The following is a 15,029-nucleotide window of genomic DNA, read 5'->3' as shown; positions in this document are numbered from 1 at the left end:
GTTGCACATTTTTTTTTTTAGTGCAATTTGTTTTAATTTCTTCCATTTATCACAGCAAACGTAGAAGAATCCAATTATTTCCTTGGAAAGTAATTTTTCACGTGGAGAACAGAAAAAACCCACAAAAAAAATTCAAAAAATTTTTGAATTTCGGTTTATTTAAACATTAATGATTATTTTTCAATAAAACTTTACCCCTCGCCAAAAAAAAAAAGAAATAGTAGGTAAACATTTAAATTAATTTTTCATCAAAAATTAATTTAAATATCAGGAAAAGATTTTTGAAAGTGTATGTTTGGAGTGTCGCTTTATATGGAAATAAAACTTGGACAATCGGAGTATCTCAGAAGAAAAGATTAGAAGCTTTTGAAATTAATTGCTACAGAAGAATGTTAAAAATCAGACGGGTGGATAAAGTGACAAATGAAGAGGTATTGCGGCAAATAGATGAAGAAAGAAGCATTTGGAAAATATAGTTAAAAGAAGAGAGACTTATAGGCCACATACTAAGGCATCCTGGAATAGTTGCTTTAATATTGGAAGGACAGGTAGAAGGGAAAAATTGTGTAGGCAGGCCACGTTTGGAGTATGTAAAACAAATTGTTGGAGATGTAGGATGTAGAGGGTATACTGAAATGAAACGACTAGCACTAGATAGGGAATCTTGGAGAGCTGCATCAAACCAGTCAAATGACTGAAGACAAAAAAAAAAAGCGTGCAGAGCGTAATAACCTTAATTTAGTTTCAATGAATATTTTACAGGAGAAAACACATAAATGTAATCCTTGAAAAAAATTGGAAATAAATGACGGTGTTTTGAATATTTAATATTAAGCTTTTTATTGTGCTGGAGTAAGATATGAAACAATCATTCGCGAAGTACAGTCGCAACTAGTAGTTGAATGTGCGTTCTGTTCGCCCACGCGGGCATAGTTTAATATTGCTTTTCATACACAGTTTTATCAGATTACTTTATACTTATTTAATATTATAAATTATAATTTTTGTAAATACTATTATTATTACTACTGTTGGTGTTATTTTCATATATTTTTATTCACAATATTTCTATATCAAAGACTAAACTGTATAAAAAGAATAAAAAAAATCTGAAGATTTTTTTCGTGTGTGGTACACGACTTCCTTGTTTTAAATGTAAAATTTTATTTCATTGATAACTTTTGATATATTTTTTTTTTTTCTATTTAATTATAGCAAAAATCATTTTTACAATCAGAGATTACTATAATTATTAATAAATCAATATATTTAATTTAAACAAAAAAGGATGATTCGAACCGATGTCCTTTTCCCTGATAAGATCCAAAATATTATATTAATTAAAATTTCATTTGGTTATAACTCTGGAACCAACGAAAATAAGTACTACTTGTTGAGAATCTCTAAATGAGGGCTTATTACTGCAAATAAAGTGCCATAAATTTTTATAAACGAAATCGCAAAATATTAACTTTCGGTTAATTTCGCTTCTGCTTTACCATCTCGTGCGGATTCTCAAGTAGATACAAACACTGACGTGAAACACGTTACCGCTTTAACGAAATTTTCCTTCACCACCAAAAATTAACCGCGGTAAGAACCTGTCTTTATTCCATATCAAATAAGAACATATCATAGAAATCTATATATTTTAGAAGAACAGCTTATACCAGATGTAATGGGTGTGGTTTTAAACACAGGCCAAACAGTCATATGAGGTTTCGCTGAAAAGCCTTTTTGATTTCCTTTCGCATTTTTCTCTAAAGTATGTAATCGCCCTAGTCCCTCCCCCTTTCCTTTGTCTGGGCATTTCTCTCATCACCACCCCATTCGGTTGTCCTAAAGCATCATAAGACCGAATGTCCGTACTACAAATGGCTGCTGTGCCTCAAAACGGTTTAGCGACCAATATCCTTACCTAACTAACGCGCCCGAACTTGTGCCGCGTCCCTTCCCCTTACATAAACACAATCGATTCTTCAAATCGTTTATGTTCTTAGCCGATGGTAAAGAAATCTTGAAACAGACGCTAAACTGTTATTTCGCACTCTGTATTATTAACTAACAGAACACAAAACTCCGTCGTCTGTTGTATAAACGCCATGTTGTTTAAGAATGAGGTTGGCGTACGTTTGAGCGATACTATTGCAATCTGGCGGCTGGTATTTGAAACTTTATGACGCGCCCTTTTTTCAAATGGTGTAAATTTCATTCACTGCACATGATGCAAGGTTGCACAAATGTATGGTTTTAAAATCGGGTTATTCTTTTTGATACACTCTGTAGATTAAAATATTCGTTGATTAAAAAAAAAAAAAAACTAAAATACAAAGAGAATAAATAAAGAAACAAAAATATCAATAGCAGACAATGACCCATCGTACGTAATAAATAATAGATAAGAGGAAATATATTGGGTACATCAAAACAATTTCCTTTTTTATTATACAAACGAATCAATAATGTAACAAAACTAACATTAATATAAAATTACAATTTTCATTTCACCAATTTAAAAATTAAATCCATCATTACGTATTCAATACTATTTTTCTTTAAAAGATTAATAATCTAACCCCTCTCAGCTCATAAGAAAAAAAAAAATATCTTGTAAAATCAATTGTTTTAAAATTTTAATATGCATTCTTCGCTTCGCGAATGAAACTGGTAAACTTTTGTTTGAAACTGAAATAAATATAAATTTTCTTAAATTTTATCCAATTTCGCTAAAATAAAATATCTGATTTGGACACCACGTGACTACCTCGTATGCCTAATAAATAAATTACATATTTTTTATATTTTTTTCATACTTTTTTTTGTTATTATAGAATTATTATTAATTGAATTTTTTTATAATCAGAGGTTATCCCTTGCCGTAAGGATTTGTCATATCAAAAATTGTTTCGGACAAAAGTTTTAGGTAATGTTTAGAGGACTAACGACCACTTTAAACCGATACGATACAGTGCCTATTAAGGGAAGTATGATTTTTTTGCCTTCAAAACCCCATTTTTTCAATCCCCTAAGTTTTAGCCCTTATCCAAAAAAAGTAGTAGAAACTTTAATTCGATATTTTACTAAGTAAAATCTTACAATTCCAGCAATATTTTTGGTCATCCCTTGCAGTAAGGGTTGGTCATATCAAAAATTGTTTCAGACAAAGATTTTAGGTAATGTGTTTAAAGGACTAAAGACCACTTTAAACAGATTCGATACTGTGCCTATTAAGGGAAGTATAATTCTTTATCGTCTTCGAAGCCCCATTTTCTCAAACTCCAAGGCCAATACTTAGTGATATAGAAATTTTAGTTATATTCGTTTTAGGCCCTTATCCAAAAAAATAGTACAAACTTTAAACGAATTCGATATTTTACTTAATAAGAAAATTAGAGCGATATTTTTTCCTCGAAAAAGCCCTCCCATTTCCACCCCCATGGTCCGATTTTGGCGTTAAAGAACCCGATCGTGATTTTGCAAGGAATTATTTTTAAGGAACAATTTGAAAGCGATTGGCGCATATAAATGTATATAATTATATTTGAGCTAACGATGGTTTTGGGGTCTGAGGGATATGAAACGTGAAGATATGTCGAAATTATCCGGAAGTCAAATCATGGTACCCATTACAATAGGTAGCTTTCTTATGAAATCTACCTAATTGAAAAAATATTGAGAATAAGCAAGTAAAAAAAATTACAATACAGGGTTATCATAAAAGAATGGTGCGGTTTTGAACATGGTTTAAATTAAAACAGAATTACTTACAGTTTATGTTTTTTATTTTTCAAATTTGTCGTCTCGAACATTTTTTTATATAATTAATAAATAAATTAATTAATTAATATGTGCGCCCTTAGTCTCTCGACAAATGTTCAAACGATACTCAACTTCTCTCCAAACATAAGTTAACATTTCTTCGTTATTGGTTGTCATTGCTTCATTAATCCTGTTTTTTAAGCGGTTTAGGTCGCGAATTTTTTGTTTATAAATAACCCTTGTGATGTACCCCACCCTCCAAGAAAAAAATCGTAAGGTATCAAGTCTGGACTACTTGGAGACCAAAGTACGGGTCCTTGCCGGCCTATCCATCGATCTCCAAATTTTTCGTTCAAAGCGTCCGTGACCGATGCATTGAAGTGCGGGGGAACACCATCTTGTTGGAAATGTTTTCCAAGTTGATGAATGTTTTCGAGTTCATCCGGCTGAGGAAAGCAATAATCGGTTAACATGTCAAGATACAAGACTCCATTTATTGTTTTTTTCAGCAAAGAAGAAAGGCCCTATTACACGATTTTTCATCGCACCACACCAAACATTAACTTTAGGCGAATCGCGTTGTTTCTCAATAACTGCGTGAGGGTTTTCAGAGCCCCATATTCGTGAATTGTGTCTGTTAACGCATCCATTCATTCACATGGGATGTAGCTTAGTCTGTAAAAATTATATCGCCTAAAAATGATTCGTTTTCACTTATTCTATCCGACATTTCAACAGCGAAATTGTAACGTTTTACACAATCATCGGGTTTCAATTCCTGCAGTATCTGGATTTTATAAGCGTGTAATTTCAGTTTTTTACCTAAAACTTTGTGAACTGTTGATTTTGGAATACCTAATTCGACACTTCGACGGGGGATGGACTTTCCAGGACTTCTAATTGCCGATCGTCTAATTAGTTCAACCGTTTCGTCTGGTACACTTGGTCTGCCGGTTGATTTCTGTTTCTTAACCGATCCGGTTTCTTCGAATCGTTTGAACCGACGCGTTATGTTATTTTTGTGTGGTGGATCTCTTCCGAATTCACATCGAAACGCACGTTGAACTAAAATTACGGATTTTAATTCAGTCATCAATAAAACACACTTTGCTTTGTCTTTATCTGAGAACATATTAACTCACTAAACTCACCGCAACTACAATACAAGAACTGACGTTGTGGTTACAACTGCTGATAAACAAACTTTTGGGTTGGAGGATTTCAGGGATTTCCCTACAATCTTCCTATGAATTACTGAAACCGCACCATTCTTTTATGATAACCCTGTATTAAAAACAAATTTAATTTTTTTTTCTGGTCTTCCACCTACAAAATCACCAACCATTTATATATGATTTATACAGGGAGAATAGAGTGGTTTCACTAGTAAATACTCTGAGGGTACTAAGAAATCTATAGTTAAAATTTCCTAATTAATTCTGAAAATTTCGCGCTTATCGGAAACAAATGAAAAAAAAAAGTTTTTCTTACGGTAAAGAGCCTAATTATTAAAAAAAAGTATATATGTGAAAAAACAGCCCGCAACAGTGAAAATATTAAAATTAAAAAAAAAAATCATATAAATTTTCATTTTCAAACGAAAGATTTATCAAGTACAATCAAATATATAAAAAGAAAACAAAAAAACAACAGACTTTATGTAAAGTAATATTTTTAATACTATACACATGTTTTAGACAATTTATAATTTTAAAATATATATATATATATATATATATATATATATATATATATATATATATATATATATATATATATATATTTAAAATATATATTTAAAATATATATATTTAAAAAAAAGAAGAAATAATATTACTTATTTAAATGTGCAGACAGTTAACAGATTTATACTTAAAAAGAATTCAAACTGAATTACAATACAACAAACGTTTGACACGAACACGCAAAGATTTTATTTCGTACATATATCGATAAATGTCATTAACTGCGAGTGCATGCGCGTGTGCAAAACGATTTTTTTTTACACAAACTTATTTTTCTTTAAATGAAAATCCATCCCTTCCTTTTATTATTACTAACTTTATATCTCTAATGGTCATCCCCTACTATACCAACCTTCATTACGATGAGATAAATAATTAATTAATAAAAAAAGGTAAAAAAGTTATTTATTTTTTCCCTTTTTTAACATAAGTTGGTAATCTGTTTTTATATTATATTATTAATACAAAAGGTAGCAGTTACAAAAACGAAAGAGAAAAAACTATTCGTTTATATACTAAAACTACAATAACATCTAACAGTATTCTAAAACATACCATTGTGTCGTATTATTCTGTATTGAATGTTTTAACAGCTATCGTTCAATTGTATAACAATAATGACATTAGGATAACAATTCAGTTTGTATTATATTTTATTACGTAAAAAGTATACTATAGATTTTTTTCGTGTTGTTATAAAAATAATGTAAATAATCAGCAATAAATTATTTTTGTAACGCAAACAAATATTTTCTCAAAGGTATTCGAAAAAGAAAAATCAAAAACGAAAAAAAAATGAAGAAGAAAAAAGAAATATCAGGTAAGGGTAAACAATTTTTAGATTTTAATTATATTTTACGCGAATCGTAGTTTAGAATAAACACTTAACGCACCCCTACTCGGAAAAATTTGTCATAAAAAATTATCATATTTTGCTAAAAAAATAGTCATACACAATTTTTTTTCATTAATCATGGGTAAAATTACAAATACCTTTAAAATTTTAAAAAGTATATCTATAAATAAAAGCCACGTATCATGTACATACCCTAAAATTAAATAGCTAATCAAAAACAGAACAGTAGTTATAAAGTGTATTTGTGTATATACTAAGGGCCTTTATTTTGTAGCGGTAGCTTTGTTGCTTATCGATATTAACTACACTTCTGTATTAATCAAATACGTACAGCACACACTTGTTTATCTCACCTCTTTATATAGTTTGAATAGTTAAAAAAAGTAATGAACCAATTAAAAGTACAGAGTGTCCCATATAAAACGCAACCCAACCTTATATTGGTAGGTATTGAAATAATAAAAAGGCATGTGTAAATGTAAATGTAATTTTTGTTATTACCATCCATTACCTTACATTTAGAGTAAATGTTGGAAGTTGCCGCCATCTTCTTGAATACAAGCTTCAATTCTTTATATAGCGTTTCTTGCAACTTTTTTCAAAGTTTGTGTCTGGATATTTAATACAGCTTGTTCAATATTGACTTTCAATCGTTCAAGTGTTCGTGGTTTGTCGCGGTAGGCTTTTTCTTTGAGGTAACCCCGTAGAAAAAATCCGCCGCAGTCAAATCTGGAAGATCTTTGTGGCCACAAGCCTCGACCGATAACACGATTACCAAAGAATTTCTCGACGAAATCAGAAGTTGAACCTGCGTAGTGCGATGTCGCACCGTCATGTTGTAGCCGGCAGTGTCTGTGTTCCTCTTCCAAGAGTGCGATGAACCGAAATAGAATATCCTGATATCGTTCTGCATTAATGGTGTACACGAAAAAAATAGGACCGATTATTTTCTTCTGCGATATCGCGCACCACACGCCCGACTTCTGCGGGTGTAATTGTTTTTCGTGATAAACGTGGGGATTTTCAGCGCTCCAAATTCTATTGTTTTGGCTGTTTACGTAGCCGTCCAAATGAAACCGTGCTTCATCTGTGAAAAATAACGAATCCATAACATTAATTCCTTCACGCAGAAATCGACGGAACCGTTGAGAATATTGTATTCGTTTTTCTTTGTCGGGCTCAAGAAGTCGATGAACCGTTTGAATGCGATAAGGTCGTAATTGTAATCGTTTGGTCGCCCGATGAACGGTTGATTTAGACAAATTAATTTAAGCAGACAAACGTCTGATCGATTTATTTAGCGAGTCGAGTAATCGGTCTTTGATTTCAGCGACTGTATCTGTATTCAACACTGACGCAGATCTTTTGTGTTCCTTGTTATTAACAGAACCGGTCTCTCTAAATTTTGCAACTGACCTTAATACTGATGTTTTGTTAGGAGCTGGTTTATCTGGGTACAAATCTTGCACTGCAACCACTGATTTCGTACTGAAGTACGACTCGACAATGAAAACACGTTCATCTAGCGAAAACACCATCATGTGTCTAGCAATACACTGAACGTTATGATTGCATTGTTGTTACTATCGGTAGTGTTCTACTGCATCGCCGCGATATTCAGATGTTGGACGAGTCCATTTCAGTAACGAGTAGGGGAGTAAGCTTGACTTTTGAAATTTCATCGATGAGTGATTGATGGGTTTCGTTTTATATGGGACACCCTGTATTTACACCTCAAGTGTATTATTTGAGTTTGATAGAGCTTTTTTGTACCGGTAGTTACTACTTATTAGCGACAAAAGTACGCTGCTGTATTAATCAAATACAGCACACATTTACCTCACCGCTCCACTTCGTATCGTAATTATACACAATTCGAACATTATATATATATACATACGCACGCACACATACACACACTCTCTCAAAAAGTGTTTTCGAAAGGTGGGCTGGCTATTCTTTTTCGGATTCTACTTTTAAAACTAAACAAAAAATAAACTTAGGAAAAACTGGATTTCTTTTTCGTTCTCCCACTGTCCATTTTGTTAAGGCAAGAAGATGTCCTCCGTTAAAGCCATTGCTGGCAAGGAACGGAGGGGTTGGTGTAGCGACCTGACACGATACGAGGCGGGATCTTCTCCCCTCGGGGGGGAATTGAGATGTCCATTTTGTTATTTTTATATAAAAATTTATAATCTCAAGTTCGGATTGACGAAATCACATTAATCTGGTAAGCGCGTCTTTGTAATTAAATACCTTGGCAAATTACAAAATGGGCGGCCATGTTTATTTTTCAATCCGTTATATCAATGTAAATATTAGTTTTATCAAAATATATGTTATTTGCTAAAATATTAAGCCTTTTATTTCGTACAAAATGACATTTTACTTTTTAAAATCGGTTAACAAATAACCGAATTATGGTAGAAAATTGATATAATTTTCTGTGTTTTCATGTCCTCCACTTAACGTTCAATTCGATTAAATATTAATTGTTTTTATTAACTGTTAATTCTAATATTGTAAATAAGTATAAATTAAGTAATAATTTTCTCACAATAAAATTTAATATTGCATAATAATAAAACGATTAATATTAATTTTTCACTTTTGAATAATTTTACACAGCGACTATTACTATTGATCATGTTGACAATGTAAAAATGAAGCTTCCTTCAACAGGAATGGTATTCAAAACTGTTTGTGACGGTTTTGAATACCATTTATAATTTCATACCATTTTTTTTTAATACCATTTTATAATTTCGACATATCTTTGCGTATCACATCACGTAGACCCCAAAACCACCGTCAGCTCAAAAGTTTCACTTTCTTGTGGACACGATAAATGCTGTAATTTTGCGCTAATCATTTCAAATCTATACATAAACTATAACGACCCAAAATTTCGGTCGAGTTCGTTAATGGAAAAAATTGGACCATGAGGATGAAATGAGGGGGGCTTTTTAGAAAAAAAAAAAATATATATATATAACTTAAATTTCTTAGCAAGTAAAATATCGAATTCGTTTAAAGTTTCTACTATTCTTTGGATAAGGGCCTAAAACCTATCAAGTAAATTTTTATCGCCAACCACTGGTCCAGGGGGTTGAAAAAATTGAGTTTCGAAGACAAAAAAATCATACTTCCCTTAATAGGCACAGTATCGAATCGGTTTAAACTGGTCGTTAGTCCTCTAAATATTACCTAAAACTTTTGTCCGAAACAATTTTTGATATGATCAACCCTTACGGCAGGGATGGACAAAATATTGCTGGAATTGTAAGAAGATGGGGCTTGTCTTATACTAAACATATGAAACTTTTCTTCACATGCAACCGTTGTCGTATTCAGTAAATTTGAAGTTTTTCTTAACTTTAAGGTGGAAATCTTTTTTATCTACTACTTAAAACCGATGAAATCTACCTCCGCCTTCCGTGCCGAAAGGAATTTTTTGTATTGTATACGCTATAACTTTTGATACGTAAAGGATTTCTGAGGAAAAAAAAAATTTGAGACGATTTTTTTTATCGAGGGTTCCCTTGCAGTAAATAAATAAAATGCATAATTTATAATCAAAAATTCATAACCACCGAACCGATTTTATTTTTACAATCATATTATTGATATTCAAATATAAATACCGGGTGTTTAAAAAAGGATTTCACAAATTTAAAAGCATATAAAAATTTACTGAGATAACAAATCCGATTGAGATGTCATTTTCATGTAAAACATATCAAATTTGTCACCCAACAATTTGATTCGAAATGGCTACCATTTGTAATGCGACATACATTCCATCTGAAGTCGATTTCATTCCAGACTGTAGCCAGCAAGTGGGGCGTTACCTGTACAAGAGGTGGAGGAACCCCATTTAAGACGTCTAGGCAGTGTCGGGCTCGCTAACAAGTTCCGCAAGATGTTATTAAATGCGTATGTGTTCCTGCGCACTACCGACTAAATCTCCACCCCTAGCTACTCAAACTTCCTGGACAACTGGTGTGCGTTACTTCAGGAGGAAGGGAATACGCCCTCACACACATTCGAACACCACAGTTAACCAGACACCGACCTTAGTTCACCACCAAGTCTTAGCTCAACAAGATTAGCAGGCAAAGGCGGTAACATAAATTCCATAATATTTAATGAAATCCCATGAGAAAAAATCTACCAGGATCAAATCTAGGGAACAAGGTAACAAATATGAGGTAGTAAACAGGTACAAAATACATGCGATTGGTCCTCCACAACCAATCCATCAATCTGGGAATCTAGTATCAAGAAAATTTCGGACTTCTAATTCCCCCTCCAGTCTTGCTGATAATAATGGATGCCATCTTGGTCGGAATCGTTTAACTGTGGAATAAAAAAAATTTGAAGCATGTCCAGATAAACTATACCATTTATCGGTTGCCTCATGTAAGAAAAACTGGCCGTTTTATCTGGAAGAAAACAACTTGTCTCAACGAAGGTTTGGTGTCAAGAGTAATTGTATGCCTACTTGGAGGCCCAAGTAGGCATACGGTACCAGTAGGGATCCTTCCCTACCCGTACTCTCAACAAAAATTACGTTGAAATGCAAATCGTGAAGCCAAAATATACAGCGATTAAGTTCCGCACTAAGAAAATGTATCTGGTGGCCGATTTCGGTACTAATAAACTACGCGAGTCAAAACTTTGTTTTTTGCTATGAAATGAGACCTCAACTGAATCTGTAAGTTGGAATGGAATGGAATGCAAAGTTGGCGGGAGTTTATTTCTCCCTACGGATCGCAGAACCTGGACAGAGTCCCTTGCTGCTGGATGATTCTAATCGGGCGTGTTTTTAAAGAGTTTATTTTAAGTTACGGGTCTAATTTTTCAAGTTTTGTTTTATTTAATATTTAGTATTTTAAGGACGGATTTAATTGCATTCCAATCCGTTGTAAAACCGGCGTTATCGAACCCATTTTATGGGCCGACCGCGGAAGGCTAGGCTTATGAAACCTGTCCTCCCGACGTAATTCCCCTACAGACCGTCCACTTAAGTCCTTTCGGTGCTAACGCTTCATAGGCTAGCAGGAATACGCCACAACGGGGCACTAACTATCTGGAGGGAGCAATGCGACCCCTTCTCCGGAGGAGTAATTTAATTTACATGTAACTGTTAAAGGAGAGGTTAGGTAGAAGTTCTTCATCCACCTCTGTTATGGCTGCCTTTCAGGGCGCATCTCTGCTGGGCTCTGTTCCGGACTCCTGTCCGTGATGTTGGGACGAACAGACTTCCTTCTTCTTCATCTTCTTCTTCCGATGACCTCTTCATTCTTCTTTGGCCTGCACTTTCCGATAATTGGCAGTAACCGAAGTTACATACCGTTAACCTTAATATTCCCGTGGCCCCGAAGGGCTGAACGGGGGAAAGTGCAGGTTTCTTCTTTCTTCTATGCTGTCAGTGACTGCTGGGCTCGTTCCCTCGTTCTTCTTTCTTGAAAGGAAAGGGAATAGGGAACTTACAATTTGGTGGTACCTATTCGCTATCGCGGTTTTGGGGCGGCGATTGCCTTTTCAGAAGCAAACAGTAGTTCTTTACTCTACATAATATTAATCTCCAGACACACGTGTGTCCGGGAAGGGGTTGGGGGGACCGCGTGGCCGCAGTGAAGAAACCATTTGTTTATTGTGGTGGCTGTGTCTGTAAGTTGCCTCAATATATGCTCTTAAAGTTGTGAAATGTTTTTTGAATCACCCGGTATAAGCATAAATATATCCAATTAACTTAGTTATTAAATGGTCATTAATATCTCAAGTAAACTGACAGGATTTTTTATTGCATGATCTCACTTAACAAAGTGACTATTTTGAATAGTTGATTACGTTACGTTCATAAATTTGATAGTTTGATTTTTCCTACATTATTCGCAAAATAAAAAGAATTTAATTTTTGTTTTTGATATCATCGATTAATTAGAAAATTTTTCTATTTTTATAGGTTTTTTTTCATTTGGTGTAATATAAAGGAAAAAAAGGATGACCCTCCCGAAAAAAAAAACTCTTGTCGGATACAAAAAAAAAAATTTATTTTTTTTAACTATGCATAGGTTAGTTTCATGTAAATATAAAATCATGGTGAACGCGTCTTCCCAAATCAGCTGATTTTGAAATCGAGAGTTCCAGCGTTCAAGTCCTAGTAAAGTCAGTTATTTTTATACGGGTTGAATACTAGATCGTGGATACCGATGTTCTTTGGTGGTTGGGTTTCAATTAACCGCACATCTCAGGAATGGTCGAACCGATACTGTACAAGACTACACCACTTCATTTACACTCATATATATCATCCTCTGAAATAATACCTGAACGGTAATTCCCGGAGACTAAATAGGAAAAGTAAGTAAATAAGTAAGAACATCTTTGATGTTTTCAAATCTTTTTTACTTCTTTGTACGTTAGTATTGTAATCGTAAAAATTTCGATTTTTAGATTTAAACGGAAATATCCATTTTGACTAGTTCGGCGTGACATCTGTACGTACGTATCTCACACAACTCAAAAACGATTAGCCGTAAGATGTTGAAATTTTGGATTTATAACATCTACCCTCCCCTTTTGATTGCAATCGACTGGACCAAAAGTGTCGAAAAAAGCCCAAAATGTTGGAATTTTTCTTAACTGCAGTAATAAACCTTCATCGAGAGCTTTTCAACGTTATATCGTAAATGGTACTTATTTTCATTGATTCCAGAGTTATAGCCATATAAAGTTTTAATTATGTATTGGGAACTTACTAGGGGAAGGAACATCTGTTCGAATCCGACTACTTTTTTTTTTTAACTTAAATATATATTGATTTATTAATAGTTATTAATCTCTGATTGTAAAAACATTTTTACAATATATAATAATTAAATAATAAAAAAAAAAATAAGAAAAAAATATCAGAAGTTATTAATGAAATAAAATTTTATGTACTATTCATTTAAAAAAAAAAAGTGTATATGTAATTTAATAGGAGTACAAGGAAGCCATGTGGTATCCAGATCAGATTTTTTTTTAATATCGTTTAACAAGAAATTTGTGCCATCTGCGGAATCATGAACTCTCTATTTTTCTGTTTTTAGCCTCTCTCTTTTTCCTGTTTAACCTCCGGTAACTACCGTTTAGATATACTTCAGAAGATGAATGAGGATGATATGTATGAGTGTAAATGAAGTGTAATCTTGTACAGTCTCAGTTCGACCATTCCTAAGATGTGTGGTTAATTGAAACCCAACCACCAAAGAACACCGATATCCTCGATCTAGTATTCAAATGCGTGTAAAAATATCTGGCTTTACTAGGACTTGAACGCTGTAACTCTCGCCTTCCAAATCAGCTGATCTGGGAAGACGCGTTCACCACTAGACCAACCCGGTGGGTTTCCATAAATACAACTTCTTTCTTTCTTTTTTTTTCCTGTTTAGCCTCCGGTAACTACTGTTTAGATAATTCTTCAGAGGATGAAATGTATGAGTGTAAATGAAGTGTAATCTTGTACAGTCTCAGTTCGACCATTCCTAAGATGTGTGGTTAATTGAAACCCAACCACCAAAGAACACAGGTATCCACAATCTAGTATTAAAATCCGTGTAAAAATGATTGACTTTACTAGGACTTGAACGCTGCAACTCTTGACTTTCAAATCAGCTGATTTGAGAAGACGCGTTCACCACTAGACCAACCCGGTGGGTTTCTGTTTAGCCTCAGGAACCACGGTAAGGTTCAGAGGATGAATGAGATATGTATGAATGAAAATCAAGTGTTTTATTCTTGTACAGTCTCATTCCTGAGATATGTAGTTAATTGAAACACCCAACCACCACCAAAGAACACACACTGGTATCCACAAATCTAGTACTCGAATCCATATAAGATAAACTGCCCCTACTAGGATTTGAGCCATAAAATTCTCAACTTCGAAATCAGCTGATGAGTTCACTGCTCGACCAACATGCATTCAGAAGCTGAAAGAAAAGCTAATCTTTTCTATAACTGACCGGCCCATACGCAATCATATTTATTAAATCAAATGATGACAAAATTATAACAGCTACGTTTTAACCTAAAAATACAATTAATGATAATCTAGTCACTGGATCGGTGGTGGCTCACGCATAGGCACTGTGGAACTGCAGCACTCCCTATTTCCACTTGACTTTAAATTTATTCTATTTTTGTTTATGTGGAACAAGTCATACGTTGATTTTCATTAAAATATTTTTTTAAGTGGTTGTTCTTTTTTGCCAATACAGAGCATTAGCGGTAGTAAGTTATACTTTTTTTCTTATTTTTTAAAATAATTGTATGTAAAAACTTGATGTAGATACAAATCAAATTTAAAACCAGCATATACTCATACATAAGCATCTCATGCCAGGTTTATAAAGAAATATCAGCAATGAAATTGTTTCCTTCTTCCCTTAGCCGTCTGTATGTACTATTCACAAATCAACATGCCAAGCCCACAAAAAATTCATCAAAACGATATTTATCACAAAAATAAAAAAACTATATCAAACCAGATAACAGAAACATTACATATATCATCACTTTCAGAGAATGCAACTCTTAAACAGAACCTCTTATACTGTATTTTTTTTATATGATTAACACTTCTCATGTGCCAACTTTCTACGTTCCTTAGAAATTCC

General features: G+C 33.5%; 2 protein-coding genes across 3 annotated transcripts in view; one reads left to right on the top strand and one right to left on the bottom strand.

Annotated features, from left to right (window-relative positions):
* Positions 1-15,029, bottom strand: part of LOC142333899 (jmjC domain-containing histone demethylation protein 1-like) — a 102,858-nt gene that overhangs the window by 45,496 nt on the left and 42,333 nt on the right. The window lies entirely within an intron of this gene.
* Positions 6,193-15,029, top strand: part of LOC142333898 (uncharacterized) — a 95,668-nt gene continuing 86,831 nt past the window's right edge. Inside the window, exon 1 of the mRNA XM_075381490.1 lies at positions 6,193-6,324. Within this exon, the coding sequence (XP_075237605.1) occupies positions 6,300-6,324 (25 nt within the window). The 5' untranslated portion in view covers positions 6,193-6,299. The remainder of the gene's footprint in view (positions 6,325-15,029) is intronic.

The sequence above is a fragment of the Lycorma delicatula genome, chromosome 13, assembly GCF_047948215.1.
Source record: "Lycorma delicatula isolate Av1 chromosome 13, ASM4794821v1, whole genome shotgun sequence".
NCBI classification, from domain to species: Eukaryota; Metazoa; Arthropoda; class Insecta; order Hemiptera; family Fulgoridae; genus Lycorma; species Lycorma delicatula.
The sequence above is the reverse complement of the archived record's forward strand: the minus strand, read 5'-3'. Positions and strand labels throughout refer to the sequence as shown.